At 44.2% G+C, this 16,151-nt stretch overlaps 5 protein-coding genes and 1 long non-coding RNA gene across 8 annotated transcripts; 4 read left to right on the plus strand and 2 right to left on the minus strand.

Moving 5' to 3' along the window:
• Positions 1–62: 62 nt before the first annotated feature.
• LOC6732617 (ragulator complex protein LAMTOR3 homolog) lies at positions 63–1,246 on the plus strand. 2 transcript variants are annotated; one of them, XM_016180308.3, is made up of 3 exons: positions 63–236; positions 315–646; positions 717–1,246. In XM_016180308.3, exons 1-2 carry the CDS (start codon positions 193–195, stop codon positions 643–645), a joined length of 375 nt encoding a protein of 124 aa, XP_016025325.1. In that variant the 5' UTR covers positions 63–192; the 3' UTR covers position 646; positions 717–1,246. The 2 variants fall into 2 exon arrangements, with proteins under 2 accessions (XP_016025325.1, XP_002079736.1); XM_002079700.4 differs by lacking the exon at positions 717–1,246 and having other exon boundaries at positions 315–713.
• Positions 740–3,153, minus strand: LOC6732618 (glucosidase 2 subunit beta). Its single transcript, XM_002079701.3, has 2 exons — positions 2,002–3,153; positions 740–1,937 (listed from the first exon to the last, which is right to left on the minus strand). Exons 1-2 carry the CDS (start codon positions 3,002–3,004, stop codon positions 1,294–1,296), a joined length of 1,647 nt encoding a protein of 548 aa, XP_002079737.2. The 5' UTR covers positions 3,005–3,153; the 3' UTR covers positions 740–1,293.
• A 221-nt stretch (positions 3,154–3,374) lies between these two features.
• LOC6739246 (mitochondrial inner membrane protease ATP23 homolog) lies at positions 3,375–4,493 on the plus strand. The gene is made up of 2 exons (XM_002076118.4): positions 3,375–4,106; positions 4,175–4,493. Exons 1-2 carry the CDS (start codon positions 3,459–3,461, stop codon positions 4,373–4,375), a joined length of 849 nt encoding a protein of 282 aa, XP_002076154.1. The 5' UTR covers positions 3,375–3,458; the 3' UTR covers positions 4,376–4,493.
• On the plus strand, positions 4,457–5,243 carry LOC120285826. Its single transcript, XM_039298579.2, has 3 exons — positions 4,457–4,718; positions 4,833–5,086; positions 5,155–5,243. The coding sequence occupies exons 1-2, from the start codon at positions 4,457–4,459 to the stop codon at positions 4,874–4,876; spliced, it is 306 nt and encodes a 101-aa protein (XP_039154513.1). The 3' UTR covers positions 4,877–5,086; positions 5,155–5,243.
• Positions 5,244–5,286: 43 nt separating this feature from the next.
• On the plus strand, positions 5,287–5,717 carry LOC120285827. Its single transcript, XR_005545103.2, has 2 exons — positions 5,287–5,509; positions 5,567–5,717. It is a non-coding gene; the product is annotated as an uncharacterized LOC120285827 (long non-coding RNA).
• On the minus strand, positions 5,641–16,072 carry LOC6732619 (villin-like protein quail). 2 transcript variants are annotated; one of them, XM_016178163.3, is made up of 7 exons: positions 15,567–16,072; positions 8,527–8,736; positions 8,263–8,465; positions 7,295–8,207; positions 6,239–7,237; positions 5,977–6,174; positions 5,641–5,912 (listed from the first exon to the last, which is right to left on the minus strand). In XM_016178163.3, exons 1-7 carry the CDS (start codon positions 15,591–15,593, stop codon positions 5,799–5,801), a joined length of 2,664 nt encoding a protein of 887 aa, XP_016025326.1. In that variant the 5' UTR covers positions 15,594–16,072; the 3' UTR covers positions 5,641–5,798. The 2 variants fall into 2 exon arrangements, with proteins under 2 accessions (XP_016025326.1, XP_016025327.1); XM_016178164.3 differs by lacking the exon at positions 15,567–16,072 and adding an exon at positions 10,583–11,089.
• Positions 16,073–16,151: the final 79 nt, after the last annotated feature.

Consider the following 16,151-nt stretch of genomic DNA (forward strand, 5'->3'; position numbering starts at 1 on the left):
CATTTTAATTTAAACTATTTTTGCTTGTTGCAAATATTTTACTTTGATCGCCGCCTACGCCCCTGGAACATGAACTTATCGATAACTTGGGTCAGCTGTTGCTCACTTTGTTTTGTGTAAATAATTGGATGCGGAGAAAAACGTATTATTATTGCCATACGTTCTCTAGTCTTTCGCTTTAACACATTTTCCATGTCGGACGACATCAAGAAGTATTTAGACGGCCTGCTGCAAAAGTGAATATCCCACTGGAAAGGCTCTTCCCCATACGATTAACTTATCATTTTTCCCCCATTCCCCGATTTTCACAAAAGGGTCAGCGGGCTGTACGTTATTCAGATTACGGATCGCGACGGAGTGCCCCTCCTGCGGGTTAGCCAGGAGAAGAACGTGGACTTCGCCCTGATGCCCTCGTTCATACCCACATTCACCACCGCCTGCGATCAGGCCAGCAAACTGGGATTGGGCAGGAACAAGACCATCATCTCCATGTACTCCAATTACCAGGTGGTCCAGATGAACAAGCTGCCGCTCATCCTGACCTTTGTGGGCGCGGAAAACTGTAACACGGGACACATTCTCGCACTGGAGCACCAGGTCGATGGCTATTTGGAGGACATTAAACAGGCTGTCACCGAGGCCTAAAGTTAGTCTACACTGTAATATGCATATTTTTAATATTTACTAAATGTTTATACATACTTTATTGAGAACAGAATGAGTTTTTTCACATCTCAACTCACCATGGTACAATTCCGGGAATTTATTTCATATCCTGCGAAGGGTGATCTCAAAGATGAACAAAATTTCGAGTCCTCCGTTTTGGTAACAATATCAATTATGCAAATTTCAGACACTTTATTTAAAATGAAATATTCTTGTTGCCTAAATGTGTACATTCAATTAAATTCCATCGTATAGTTTCTCAATTATAATATATTATAATTCACTACACCTTGAAATCGTCTGTGCTCAAGTATCACGAAAGTAAAATATTTATATGTTTGAGCTCAAGGAAACCGAATTTAAACCAACATTTTCATTCAGTGATGTTATCTGTTTTAAAAATACTAGGTGTTTACACTTTATTCAGAATGAAACTTGATGTACTTTTTGCTTAAATGCATATACTGAGTTAATTAGCTACAATTCTTGATGGTTTTCCTGCTGCAGTTTGGGAATGATCTCGACAAAATTGATATTCTCCTTTAAAACTAAAATACAATCCCCAAATCTCTGGTCTACACATGCCAAGCATTCACATTTCTCTGCGGCTCATCCTCATCCTCCTTTTCAGAGTTCGTCGTGCAGATTCTCCGACTCGGACTGGTAAGCTTCGCTGTCGCAGGCGGCGGGAGTTTCGAATTCAAAGTAGTATTCACAGCGGTTGGGCTCGCTGACGGCAGTGACTTTGGGTTCCAGGGCACAACTGATGTTGATGATGGCCGAACGGTTTGGACCATTCCAGCAGGCAGCACCATTGGTGTACTTTTGCTGGGAATATTGCTTCGGCTCTCCACTCCATTTGTCCCAGCGACCCAGCGTGGTTTCAGGCCCACCGCTCCTCGACTTCTGCGAAGCCCGATCGAAGGGACAGAGGGTGTACACATACTCCCGATCCTCAAAATTGTAGCACTGGCCATCGTGCACAGCCCACTCCTCGGTCAGGCCGTAGCCCTTGTTGTTCTGTTCGTCGATCTCGTTAACCTCCTGCTGGATCTCGCGCAGGCTGCGCTCCACCTCCTCGAGAGCATTTCGCGCCTCATTGGCCTGCTGGATCAAACGCTGCGTCTCCGGATCGTAGTTAGGTGGCGTGGCATCTTCCACATCCGGAGAGGCTTCGCCAACGCCCACATCGGGTTCCTCATCGTCGTACTGATCCTCCTCACCCTCTTCGTCGGCTTCAATATCATCATCGCCGGCGAGTTCAGCTTGTTCTGGAATAGTTAAAAAAGAAATTAGAGCTCAAAGAGTTGGAAATACTATTCTTATTATCATTACCTTCGCTTAGCTTTGGTGGCGTGGGCTGGATCGCCTCCGTGGTGACCTCTGCCTGCTGGGTAACTTCCTCCGGCTGCGGCGGCTGGAACAAACCCTCGGCCAGCATTTGCAGAGACTTAATACGTGGCCAGGCCAGCGTTACGAAAGCATCCAGATCCACTCGTTCGCGCTCGTCCAGGAAGTACTTGGCCTCCTCCACCGTTACCACGCCGTTGCGATCTCTGTCCAGATTCATGTCGACCATCAGTTCTGTAACTTCGACGAAGCCATCTTTGTTGGTGTCGTAGCGCACGAAGGTGAGCGAGGCCTCTTGGCGCATCTGTTGCGGCTCCCGCTCCGCCTGAGCGGTATCAGCATCCACCTCGCGCTGTTGCTCCTTAAAGATTTCAATGGCTTCTGCCTCCAGAGCCTCAGCGTTTTGCTTGAGCTGCTCCTTTTCGGCGCGCAGCAGTTCCTGTTCCTTGCGCCGTTGATCTAGCTCAAGGCGGCGCGCCTCTCGCTCGGCCTTCATCTGCTTGCCACGGGAAATCATCTCCTGTCGCCGCTCAGCTCCACGCTTGTGCAGCTCGGCTGCATTCCGCCTTTGGACAGCCGCCGCTGCTCCGAGTTCCAAGCAGGTATTCGGGCAACCGACCGTCTCTGACTCGTCGCTGCCATCGCAGCAGTCACAGATGCCGTCCTGCACCTGCGAACTGGGTATATTCACCGGCTGGTGGCCCTTGTTCACACAATGGAACTGGCCTTGCGGACAGGCAGCAGTGCCCGGTTCATCGCTACCATCCGCACAGTCGCAGTAATCGTCGTTGATGTGGGAGAAGGGTATGGTGCGGCTGCCATCCAAGCAGGTCCAACTGTTTTCGCCCGCCCGTGGTTGGTACAGTGAAGCCTTGGCCAGCGGAACACCCAGCGGACGTGGAACTTCGCTGGCGGCGCCTGCGTTCGGGGCCACCAGGGCCAGCAGGAGCGGCATTAGCACCATTTGCCTGAGTTGCAAGCTTTGCATTTTGGCTGTGGCTCAGTACTACTCCCAATTAATCTCCTAATTTGAGCTGCCTCCCGAGTGCTGTAAATCTTACGTGGAATTTGCTATGGTTTTTTACGAATCGTAAAATGCCGGTGCAGCACTATCGATGGCAACAGAGACAACTATCGATACCAACGGGCAGTGGCGGGATTTGAAATTGCCGAAGGGATTTCGTTTGTGGGATCGTCACAGGTGGCAATTGCTTTATTTATTTTAATTTAACTAAATTACTTTTAATTTTCATGTACTATGGTATGATGCAGAATTTCTTTCGAGCGGGTTTTTAGCGCCACTGTTGATTTAAAGACACTAGATAGAGTATTTCTAATGTCTTAGGCTGAACCACTGTCTTTTCAGCAATGTGGCAACGCTGCCAAATCAGCTGCCGGTTTGTTATTTAACAAAAGTAGAGGATCAAATAGCCCATAAAACAATGGAGTTCCTGACTAAAGTGTGGGCCAAAGAGGCAACTGCGCCCGAGGCAATAGAAGCCATCACCGGCGCAGCGCAGGAAAAACTAAAACCAAAGACTGAAAAGGCGTCTGCCAGTAAGGAACCCGCCGAAGAAACCACCACTGCTCAAAAGGATTGGGGCTACGACCTTTATCCGGAGCGAAGGGGCGAAACCTTCAAGCCCAAATGGACACGAGTCTTGTTCGGATTGGAGGGGCAAGAAAACATTGATCGCTTCAAGTGCGAGGAGAATGTGTACTGGTGTGTCAAAAATGGTCCGCTGGTCAAACTGATGATGGGAGCCCTGAAAAGTTCCGGTTGTCCCATCGATCTGCGCCGACACATCTCCTGCGAGGTGTGCGACCCCACGGTCACCGGCGGTTATGATCCCAAGCTCAACCAAATCGTTGTCTGCCAGAATATGGCCAAGAACAAGAGCATGGTCCATGGAGTGCTGACGCACGAGATGATCCACATGTTCGACTACTGCAATAACGACATGGACTTCCGCAACGTGGACCATCTGGCCTGCACGGAGATCAGGGCGGCAAACCTGGCGCATTGCTCCTTTTTGAGCGCCATGTTCCAAGGAGATGCCTCGCCTTTTAATGTCAAGGAAGCGCATCAGGTGGCTTTCTTATATATTTATAATCACCAAATGCTTAGAAAACTGACTTTAACTTTACTATTTTTTAGAACTGCGTCAAGTCCAAAGCCCTGGCTTCCGTGCTCGCTGTTCGCAATGTCAGCAAAGCAGATGCCGTCGCTGCTGTGGAACGGGTCTTCCCCAAATGCTATGCCGACTTGGAGCCCATTGGCCGGAGAATCCGGCGCAATTCCACGGACCAGCAGAAGGCATACATGGAGGCACCCATGTATGGCTATGATGTGTATTAAATTGTTTTATATATGCCTTCTCTTTTTTAAGTACCTACAAAATGTTTAATAAAACTATGTTTTAAGCTTTGGACATTTTGAATGTCACACGGCCAGACGGTTTTATATTTAAAACTAATCGCTTGGTTATTTATTAAATTATGTACGATTAGCCATGAAATGTACCAAGTTCATAAGATAAATTCGATTAGTACTATATACCCAGCAGCTAAAACGTATATAAAACAGGCTGTTAAGACTGATGCTTTTAGTTTAAGTTGCAAGAGCAGCAGGAGCAAAGTCATGGAGGATTGTGAGATAATTGGAATGATATTCGAAATCATTGGGGATATGCTGTTTGGCAGTAAGTGGGAGGATACGGGAGAAGTGGAGCTGGATAAGTAGTAAAAAAAGCGGACATTATAGCCAATTTATCAATGTAAATTAAAGGAACTCACTGGAAATTCTATTATTGCAGGTGATACCTCATCAGATGATGACTACGATGAGTCGAGCACCTAGATTATTATTATAATCCGCGAACCTAATAGAAGTAATCAAATGGATTAATCCAAATAAACCATACAAAGTACAATTAACCTTCGAACTAAAGCTATAAATACAAAACGAAAATTGTGGAACTACCAAAGTATACAACCAACAACATGGACTGCTGTGAGCTGCCGGAAATATTTTTGAGCTTCCTCAACGACCTCTTCTTCTCGGACATAAGTAATGAATTTGTAATGCTGTCAAAAGCAGGGCTTTTTAATAATATTATTATTTGTTTGTTTGTTAAGCTGATGAGGAGTACTTTGGCGATTATTACGACAATTACAATTGAAATAGACCAGCGATCGTGAGCAAATAAATTTGATATGAGCATTTACCTTTAAAAGCTTTTCAATACACATGTGCACACTCGCATATTTGCCGTATTTCTGACCCAGATCATGCAATCATTTCTGATTCGAATTAAGTCCGAATTGGTTGAGCGTTTTTGGTCATGGCTCATTAAAGGGGTCTGGGTCAAAACCGATCTCGAGCGGTAATGCCATTGTACTTCGTTACAAAACGCTGACAACGCCGGATCGAAAATGTTTTGGGATCTGCTCGGTGGAATTTTCGAGTTTCTTTTCGGGCTCTTGTTTCCTAGTAAGTTTTGTAGTCACTCCATATCAATTTCAATGGTTTACCTAATTTTGTTACCAGGTTCCGGTAGTGGGGATGAGCCAGACTCCGAGGAGGTCGAAACCACTTGATGGGTCTACATATAAGTTAATATATTTATCTTTCATGTTTTTGCTTTATTACATCTACGTAAAATGTGTATGTTTAACATAAATAGCTTCAATAGCTACTATCTCTTCGTAGTATTCATTGTATAGTAAGTGGGGATATGTACAGTGCGCACTCGTTACACGCATTTCAACAAGTTCAAAGTCTAAAAAAGCTTGAATTGCTTTTTCAGCTCCATTTTCTTCCATTTCGGCAGCTCGTCAAATTCATAAAAGGACATATTAAACACGGACACAAAATCATCGTGTGTGAGATGAACCTGCGGTTGGAGAACAGCGTTTAAAAAAAAACAGATATTCGCATTTATGTTTAGTTGAACCCACCTCTCTCTTGAGCGGATTAATTTCTGGTGGCAGCATGTCCATTTCCTGGATGAGCACGGTTAGCGGATACTTTTTGTGACCATCAAAGTCCTTCTGTCTGTTGTTAAGGATCAGAGCTGATCCTTCGCTTGCGAGGCTACAATTGCTGGGCACTTTGTTGCCCAGATCCTTGCGCATTTCCTCGTAGGAATGGAAGTTCTAAAGTTATACAAAATAAGTAGGTTAACATTTGAAATCTTGGAGACCTTTTGTTATGGTTTACCTTGCCGTAATCATTCTGCCAGGACTCGAAGAATCCCTTGAAAACATTCGGCTCCTGAAACTGCCTGACCACGGCCAACGCTGTCGCTGATCTGCGTCCGAATGGAGCATTTTGGACATAACTTTGGGCAATAGCTGTGTAGCGTTCCTGGTTTGGGGCCTGCGATCCCAGCCAGACGTAGGTGAGGCTGCCAGTGTCTAGAATATAGGTGCAATCCGAACTGAGATCCTGCTGGTCGAATCCGAGAATCTCCTCGTATCTCAGCGCACTCTGTTGCCACCAGACCAGAAATAGTTGAACAGGCGGTCTCGGTTTACTCGGAACACTGGTGTTTAGGTAACAATTGTTGCTGAGAGTGGGTGAAATGTTACCACCATTGGAGCTTCCATTGCACATGCTGCCGGCGCCACTGCTGCTGCTGGTGCTGCTGGAACACGAGTTGCCATTTCCGTTAATCACTAGAGTTTGGTTGAAGTACATGGCCACCGATTGCCAGAACTCCTTGCTTTCCTTGCCTTCGAGGACCAGAGAGTTTTCCCCCATCAGAGCTCCCACTGCTTTGGCCATCTCGCGGGCATCTCCCGTGCTACTTTGCCCGCACCACACCCAAACATGATTCGTTTTGATCACATAGCAATCTTTGGAGCTGATCGATGACAGATGAGTCTCCTCCACAGCCTTGGCATTGTAGCTAGCATCGCCGTAGACTTTCAGCAGAAAGGTATCCAGCAAGGCATCCGAGCTGCCGTTGTAAGGCATCTCGTTACGCTGACCGCGCCTGATAATAAGTTTTCCCTCGAAGATCTGAAGGAAGTGCGGCGGCTCATCGAACTCATAGAGCTGTACAAACATTCCAGGCTCCTTGAGCGCATCAAAACTGGCCTTGGCGAACTTGTCCGCCCGGGAAATGGACTCCGCAGAGGCCTCCGAACCATTCCACTGGTAGATGATGGTTTTAATGCCAACGGAGGCCAGATCCGCGGGAACAACAGTGGCGCACTGAAGATAAAACGTATTTTAAAGGATTGTACACAGAACTTAAGCTCATAAGCTTACCTGCACGCTGTACTTGACCACGAAACTGGCATTGGTGGTGAACACAACCGTTTTTGAGATGGGCACCTCTTGCACCTGATCTCCCAAGACACGATAGATTACTCTTTCACCCCTGCCATCATCAACGAGCTGTGTATCTGCAGCCATTTTAGGGCGTTCGCATAGGGAATGGGCATCTAGCTTTCCAAACTTTGTGGACACTGGCTTATGTCCCCTGGTGTTCTCCTGCCAAACATTTAACCAGTTGGCGAAGAGACGCTTAAACTCCACGGGCTCGTGACCCTCGAGGACTCGCACCACCAACGTATTATCCGGATATTTCTTCTTTTTAACAAAAGCTCTCCCATTTCCCATGGCAGAGAGTGCATCTGCCTGAGGTGCCTGGGCTCCTACCCACAACCAAACACTCTGGCCGTAGTTGTCCAGCAAATAGACTCCATGGGCATCGCTTAGATCATCTTTAGCTGGCATGCCCACATCCAATTGATCCAGGTGCAGCCTTCCCCGTTGATTGCACTTATAGATGCGGAATTTATTGCTGTTGTAGTCGGCGTATTCGCTGACCAATTGACTGGCCTGACAGACCATTCGTTTCTTGAGCGGAAGCAGGGTGTTCCACAGCTCCTTGTGCTCCTGGGACATGGCCTGCTCATATCCATCATCGACTATAGTGATTGGCGATCCACTGCAGTGCTTTTGGACCCAGTCGAGGGCACTTCGTCGTTCGATTCCCGAACTGGAGCGGCCTATCCATACGTAGGTAAGTGTATCCGTTTGCAGGACCATTACGTAATCCGAGTTAAAGTGCGACCAATCGATGGTGGCCACCTCAATGGATCGCAACCATTTGCGGGCGTACAATTGAAAAAGGCGTGGCCTCTTGGGCGCGCTTATTAGTGCTCCCGATCGAACACTGAAAAGGAATCTGTATTATTTCTATTCCCAGCGGACAGAGAACCTCAACTCACTCGTAACCCTTCTTGAAATACGAAAGGAATCTCGCACTCTCCAGATTCTGGGTCTCCCGGTAAATAGAGGATATGTTTCCCAGATACGAGTCCAGCTCCTGGATTTTATGAACAACATTGGATCGATTCTGCTCGCTGACATTCTTGCCCAGCCAGTAGTGGATATATCGCTCAAGACTCACATTCGGCTTCTGTTCGCGTGTCTGTAAACATGGATATTAGTTTAAACCTTGCTCAAAAACACAAACCAATTAAACTACTTACGATGGTTTCGTGATTGGCATAATGCCCCGACAAACTTGCTGCATAGATAATGTATGCGCAGCTATCGTAGAAAGTGCCATAATGTGATCTTGGTACTGCCTCCAGCCGATCCTCGTCTATCTTCCAAATCGCAAAGGTGATCGCATGTTTAGCCACCTTCCGAAATGTGGCATCCACCTTTAGGTCCGGAATGGTGTTGGGACGGATCTCCTTAAATGAGTAAATATTTAAGATTTCAGCTCGTTCAATTGAATGCTATTTAATGGTATTTTATGGTGTTATTTAAAATGTTATGCAGGGAACACAGATGTACGATGATTTAATTTACTAATTTAGTCCGAAAATTGAGTTAAAAATAACATTGAAAAAGACACCCTTTTTCTTGGCTACTTTTCTCCGTTTTCCTGAGATTATGCTCTTCAACTTAAAGCCACGCAACTCGAAACCAATCGAATAAGTCAGGTTTATTTAACGAAATTTCATGTGCAATTACCATTCAGTGCTCCCGTTTTCTCTGCCAGTTGGTGACAATGCCACAATCAGGTTGCTTGAACAGCACTTGCCACGACATTGAACACCTTTCAAACGATCGCCAATTGTTGCTGTCATGAGACACTTGAGACACAAGCCCAAGGATAAAGAAATTGCTCAAAACTAGCAAAAGAAAAATGAAAACCAGAAACCCCAAACCCGAACCCGTCCGCAGAAGTGCTCTGCATCCGATTGGAGCCGGCGCAAGTGATAGTGAAAACCAAGAGTGAACAGGGGCGGGCTGTGAACCACATCCAACCACATCACGTTGGTGGTGCAGCCAGTTTTTGTCGAACATTAGGTTTTTATTTATTTATGGAACGCAGCAAAGTGGAAAGTGGTTGCATATACGCATACAATAGACACAGACGCACTGCATCTTCATCTTCATTTCGATCGTGATCTCGGCTAGCGGTTTGGGGTCAATAGGCAGGCTGCCTCTTTGGCTAATTAATGTTTTGACTTTCGGAGTCTGGTGCCGCGTTTCATTTGTGATTACATGCTGGCGTGCTCAGTGACCAAAGACGAGTTCATGCTTCGCCTGGCAGCGTTTGCTACTCCCACCCACAATGACATTTCATGGAAATCACAATGGTAGTAATGACTGCCTTTTACTGGGCCTGCTCATAAATAAGCAATGCATAAAATGCGCTCCACACACCACATAACATAAAAGCATTTTAATTGTCGCCTGCGCGAATGGTGAAATAACTCGGATTACTTTAACTGGGCGCTTGGGTTAACCAGGTTTTCCAGCTCTCTGGCTCCATGATTGATTGATCTTCGCTGCCGACAGCTAAACTACATTTGTCATGCTCACAAAAAGTATGAAAAATGTCAATTTTCTCTGCTTGGCAAATTATAACATTTTTTCAGCTGTGACTTTCACAGCCGCCAATTAGGAATATTTATCTAAGCGAAAGCTGATCGTCAAAATGTTCTGAATAGAATGTTAGAAATAATTTCAGATACCCATCTATCTTAAGTAAAGACAGCTATTGAGTTAAATTTTTACTTTCCTTGCGGTAAAGCTATTAACTTGATGGATGATGGCCAAAAGTTTAATTGCTGGCCATCGATGACTTTAAACGTTTGAAGAATTTGGACCACACTTACTTTTACTGCACAGGGTATGAAAATTTGAAAGTTTAAATGGAAATCTAACCTTTTTTCTTAACTTGAGTAAGAAGGATTGATTACAAGGAAATATATATTAATTTTCAATTGCCGCAGGCGATTTGCCCAGCTGATTTGATCAAATAAAAGACTGCCAATTTCCTTGCGAAAAACTTTATTAATTTCCCCCCTAATAATGGTGTCAACAAATCTCTTACAAGACCTGGGCAAACACCATCGTCAGGCGCTAAAATTGATTGTAATTGATAAACAAATAATTGCCAGCTCGTAATTAACAGCTGAAACTTGCTAGATAAACTTGTATCGGGCCAAGATGCTGGTGAATATAGGAGAGCTGATGGGAGAGATTCGAGACGCGAAATATGCATAATGAAAAGCCTGTAGTTACCGTTTCTTTTGCTGACAGCGATAGCTCCATGTGCGCGGATGTATCTGTATCTGAAAGATACAGCACAGCTGCCTTGAACTAGTTTTGATATTTCTCTCTTTCCCTCAAAACCGATGGCAATTCCGATGGAAGCCGGCAGCAGCGCGGCTCAAAGTGAAATCCTTGCGAGTTTTCGTTTTCCCAGCGCTTTTGAAAAGCGAATGTCACTTCAAACACACACGCAGCAGCGGATTGAGAGCGAACCGATGGATCAAAAAATCACTATACATAAAATTTTGAATGGGCGTGTTGATATCCCAAAAAACGTAGCCAAAATAAAGGCGAAACTGAAAGTTAAGCCAAATGCTAGCCTGGATTCGATTCAATTCGATTCGTTTTCGTTTTGCCAGACACTCGCGAGTCGCGTTCCTTTTTTCTTCACCAGCAGATTTTCCCGAGTCTCTTCTTGCGAGGCGTCTTTGCCAGCGGAAAGCCAACTGCAGACTGGCCGCCTCGAAATGCCGCGCTCCAAGTTTATGGCCAGGCCAGCTTTGGAGTAGCGCTGTATCGCTGTATATCGAGCTAACCAACGGCTCCGAGCCAAAACAGCAAGTGGGAAGCACCAGCAGCGACTGTGTGACTCAGAAATGAATGAAAATTATCAGTTAGATTGTCGGTTTTCCTCTCCGCAACCTTTCAGTTTCCAAGCGAACTGGCTGAGAAAAGCAGAAAGCGCAGCGCACTTTGTTGCGGTTTCTTGGCCGTTTCTTTAACTTGGCCTGGCTCCATGCTCTTGGTCTAGGTCTTGCTCTTCCTCTTGGTCTTGGGCCAACCAAACTCTGGGCTAAGGGCTAAGGGGAAGTGCTGGCAACAGGGTCTAAACAAATTCTTACGCGGTGTTTGCTAATTCCTTCTATTAGCTCTCTGCGGGTTAACATTTGCTTGTGTGAGGGAGTTCTGCTGGTTCCATCAGCTAAAGGCAGAAGTTTGATATCAAAGGATATATTTTTTTTTGGCAATTCAGAAATGTTTTAAAAAATCATAAGTGAAATTGCCAATTCATTCATTAAAAGTCTTTTTATGTTGGCATCTTTTAAAGTTTGAGCTATAGCATTAAAGTTCCTTATGGAAAGTTAGACAAAGTGTATTAAACAATCTGTAGATATGCACTAAATGCGTGAAAAACCTATTTAGACCTATTAACAATCAATTCCCCATCAATAGAGCATTGATTCTTCTACCCGATGGACTCCACTTCATCGTTTTGCATCCAGAAACCGACCTGTTCCCCGTTGACTCCACACTTTCTGCTGCACCGACATTCTCCGCAGGCAATCAAGCACAAACAGTGGAGCTCGGCTGGCGGGGAAGGTGCTTATGTCCATATCGGTGTTGTACACTCCATCGATTTGCATCTCTCGGGTTTCCTACGGCTTTTGTCAACCGAGCTGACGCGCTCGGCTGGCTTGAGTCCTACTCACTTTTATGATTTATGTTTGGAGATTGGCAGACGGGCATTTGATGGCCATCATTAACACGACTGGAGGGTGATTTTGGGCATCGAGGATGGGGTGAACCAACTGCGTTGGAGAAATGTGGTTAAATTATTTCGGGGGAACAATTTGGCAGCGATTTGTTTGGCAATTCCGAGCCGAGTTTCGACTCAATTAAGTCGAAAATGTCTTGTGTATGACTCGGTAATGAGTCGAAATGGTTTTCCAGTGTGTTCCAAAGCGTGAAAGACACTAATGGGTCTGGCCCAGAGAACCGTGTATCTGTGTATCTTTGTATCTGCGTATCCGCATCTTGGCAAGACAATGCGATGCCTTTCAAAAAACCAAAAACACAACTCTCTTTGCCAGCCATGTTTCATGTTTCCATGATGTTTTTCCCCAACTCTGGCCAACTCAAAACTCTGACAAGTTCAATCAACCGTTGAGGTTGAGGCGTGAACTGGGGAAATGGCGAGAAACATAACTAAAAAATGAAAGCAATTGTATATGAAAATGTAAATTGTAAATGCAAAGCATTTTGGTTTTGTATCCAGCTGAAAATGTGCGACTTTTAGCATGATGATGAAAAATGCAATTTACGATTTATGATAATTACACACGTCAACCCGCAACAAGACAAACGACCGGGCCAATTGACTTTTCCTTTTAAGCCGAAAAAAAGTCAGCAAACCATTTGATTGTTGTTTGCCCCTCGCATTGTTGAGGAAAAACACATTAAGACCATTTTGTGGCCACACGCGACATTTACGTAAAGTCTGGAAAAGCGTCTGAAAAGCGCCACAATAATGCAACATCGACTTGTGGCATTTTCATTTTCCGCAACTGCCAACGGGAAACGGCCAGCCGGCAAAGTACCGCTTTTGAATCTTATTTTTTTTCTCTCATTGTTTTCCTATGTTTTCCTCTAGCGGTGATTGTGCCAATGGATCTTTGCTCTTTTCCAGCCTTTTCATTAGCCAATTCTGAAGATGGCCAAGGAATGGCAAGCATGCCGCCTGTCAGTGGCCACTCGATCTTCGGGCTAAAAGCAGACCACCACATTAATTGCCAGCAGCCGCTCCAGATCCAGATTCTGGTCTAGATTCAGGTCCCAGACTGACTCCTCTCAATGGGAAGCTCCACTGGCAGTTTGAGCCATGATCGATGTATTGTTAAGTAGAGGTGGGTTTGAAGTAGTATGCTATATATCACTGACGAAAAACCATTTTTACATGACATTTTAAATATATACCCAACCGACAGTTGATAAAGACATAAAACACTTAACTATTTTTTCTGTATAACTTAACATAACTTACACATAACGGGATTGCTTGCAGCTAAACAATTTATTTTCTATTTTTTAATAGATACTTGTAGTTAAGCTTAAAAGTAATAACTTGTCTTAACCATACATAACTTTTAATTTCGACTTTGAATGAAGAGATCAGTTTTATGATTATAGATTTCAAACCAAAATAAAATAAAAAAATATATATTTTTAAAATTATTTTTTAGCCTTACAATAGACAATTAAATCGAGATGTTAAGCAAAGAAATACTTAATGAAAGTTAATCAATCTTAAGGATTTATATTTCCAGGAAAAGCAGATCGTTGCAACAACGCTCTTTTAATTGGACTTCTTGCCACCTGTAGCCTTTTATGACCAAATCCGAATATCAATAACAATAACAGGTGTTTTGGCTGGCAGTGCTTTTGATTTAGCATTAATAAATGGTTAATTAGCTGCGATAGGCGGGAACAAAGCTGGAGACCACAAATCATAATGGTTTTGAAAGGCGTTCGATCTTTGGATTGAAAATCGAATTGGATTTTCCTCAGCCGCATTCGATATGCTGCGCTTTTCACGAAGTAGCTACCGCAAATGTTGTTTTCCAGTTTTTTCTGTCGTTTTTGCTTCCCCCCATTTTAGTTTGCCACTCGAAGCCGCAATTTGGTATTGTAGGCTTCCCACGCCAAAAAAAAAAAAAAATAATAAATAAAGAAAAAACGAGAAGTTAAAGTGTGGGTGAATTAAGCACGAAGAGTTCAAAAATAATTTCTTCATTGAAATCGTAGGAAGTGAAAAGTTGGACAATAATTGCGCTGGAAGCTGAGCATTTGGGAGCCATAAGCAAATAAATCCGGCCTAACGGTTACTTAACTGTTACTTAACATGCAATTAACCCGCAGTTAAAAACTGAATAATGCAAATATATAACCAGATTCGGTTCGGGTTCAGCTGCGCTGAGATAATCTATTAAAAAAAAAAAACACAAAGAAACAGAAACCCAAACACAGCAGATGTGCTGCAATAACTTTCTAACTAAGGGGTCATTCGTCTTAATTATCACACGACGACTGGGAAAAGCGTTTGCATGGAAATTCATTAGGCAGGCCCTTAAAAGATAGCCGGGCTATAATCATAATCTGTAGCACTGAACCACTGTCCATTGGCCAAGAGCAAGATCCAAACAAAATTAGTGGGGGAAAAGCCATAAAAAACACAAAGAAAGCTGCGGACGGGTTGGGCCAACAGTTGCGTAGAAATTCTTCCCACCTTTATGGGCTGGTTTGGCTTTATATGTAGATGCTGCTTCTTCGGTTTCGTGCTAATGCGTAGTTCTCCCAAGATCTCGTCTATGTTCTGGCATTTGATCACCGGAAGCTATCTTCAAGCATCGCCAGAAGCCCGCTTAATTACGCATAATCTCTTTTGGGGTCACCACAGCTCGGGGTCTCCAGCTGGGCGCCACGGATGAATCCATTTTCGTTGTGCATTTCATTAGTTGTGGTCCGAATCCATTTGAAATTGGTTTACCATTTCCCGTATAACATTTTCTTTGTTTGGAGTCCGACGTTTAGACACGTCTCTCGTGCGCCGCTTGTCTTCCGAAGATATGGTAAATTGGTATCCAATATCCATCGTCTCGGATTGAACGGAAAGTGAAGATACATCGTGTGCTCTGATTCATCTGTTGTCCCAGCTCACTTTTATTCTTGGAACAGTAGCGATACTGCAATTAATTGATTCGAAGATGCAAGGTCGGGAGTGCTGAGCTCTTATCAGAGACATTACCTTGATAGACTTGATAACACCTGTGCCAAGTTGATACAAAGAAATTAGGTGATCTCAACTATGCTTTCATGAAAAATCATACCACTAATTATGACGAATTTTATGCGTAATGGGTTGTCGAATGATAGTGATTTAAGGATAAATTCATCTGAGCACGAGAAAGTTATCAATTTTGCTTAAATTTCCCTTTCCTATCCTGGTTTGCCCTTTGAGTTACCACTGTACTTCAAGTTAGCACATACATACATCCATTATACATACATATGTAAATTCGATTACCCAACTTATCTCTGTTATCGATTTCAACGTTAGCTGCATACATACATACATATGCATGCATCTCGACGGCGCAGATTTCTTGCCGCAAATCGCTTAATTAATTATTTCGCGCCATAAAATGTGGCAACACCTATTTAATTAATTCGCACTCACCTGTTTGATGAAATTAAACGGCGGCATTTTGTGGTCCAATTTGCGGCTGCGCTGCAATGCAAATTAGAGTATTCGCTTGTTTTCTTTTTGTGGAAAGACGGAAGGGGGCAGTTGCAATTGTTGTTGCAACTCCAAAACCAAACAATCTAATTAAGTTTTTCGCACTTCGCGGACTATTTGTTGTGTTTATGGCTGTCACCTTTTTGGCATTCGCTTTGTTTGGCCGCCTTTTTTTGCAATTCGCTTTCGCGCGCTTCTTCGCACAGTTTACCGTTAGTGGGAAAAAAGAGAGCGCCACACAAGTGATAACGCGTTTTTTGGCACTGCAACTTTTTTTTGCGCACTTTCCAAACAAATTAACCCGAATTAACGCCAAGCGGAAGTCAAACAAAAGGATATAGTCGTGCGATCCGCTCGCTGATCGGTGGCATTAACGACTAACTTAACCCGTGAAAAGTCGACTGGCGACTGAACGTGAAAAACTTCAATTGAAGCGCTCCGATCGCAGTTACATACATACATAGCCATGTATATGTACTTGCTATGTGTATGTATGTATGCTGCTCTGCCGACGTCGGTGAATGT

Source organism: Drosophila simulans, chromosome 2L (genome assembly GCF_016746395.2).
Source record: "Drosophila simulans strain w501 chromosome 2L, Prin_Dsim_3.1, whole genome shotgun sequence".
NCBI classification, from domain to species: Eukaryota; Metazoa; Arthropoda; class Insecta; order Diptera; family Drosophilidae; genus Drosophila; species Drosophila simulans.

Bases quoted from the DNA above. Each gene is read 5' to 3' on its own strand.
- LOC6732618 (XM_002079701.3), bottom strand. From the start codon at position 3,004: ATGCAAAGCTTGCAACTCAGGCAAATGGTGCTAATGCCGCTCCTGCTG. The intron at 1,938-2,001 runs GTAATGATAATA...TAACTATTCCAG, and splicing joins GCCACCAAAGCTAAGCGAAG to AACAAGCTGAACTCGCCGGC.
- LOC120285826 (XM_039298579.2), top strand. From the start codon at position 4,457: ATGTCACACGGCCAGACGGTTTTATATTTAAAACTAATCGCTTGGTTA. The intron at 4,719-4,832 runs GTAAGTGGGAGG...CTATTATTGCAG, and splicing joins TGGGGATATGCTGTTTGGCA to GTGATACCTCATCAGATGAT.
- LOC6732619 (XM_016178164.3), bottom strand. From the start codon at position 10,612: ATGGAGCTATCGCTGTCAGCAAAAGAAACG. The intron at 7,238-7,294 runs GTAAGCTTATGA...TTTTATCTTCAG, and splicing joins TGGTCAAGTACAGCGTGCAG to TGCGCCACTGTTGTTCCCGC. The intron at 6,175-6,238 runs GTAAACCATAAC...GTATAACTTTAG, and splicing joins GGCAGAATGATTACGGCAAG to AACTTCCATTCCTACGAGGA.
- LOC6739246 (XM_002076118.4), top strand. From the start codon at position 3,459: ATGGAGTTCCTGACTAAAGTGTGGGCCAAAGAGGCAACTGCGCCCGAG. The intron at 4,107-4,174 runs GTGGCTTTCTTA...ACTATTTTTTAG, and splicing joins ATGTCAAGGAAGCGCATCAG to AACTGCGTCAAGTCCAAAGC.
- LOC6732617 (XM_016180308.3), top strand. From the start codon at position 193: ATGTCGGACGACATCAAGAAGTATTTAGACGGCCTGCTGCAAAA. The intron at 237-314 runs GTGAATATCCCA...TTTTCACAAAAG, and splicing joins TTAGACGGCCTGCTGCAAAA to GGTCAGCGGGCTGTACGTTA.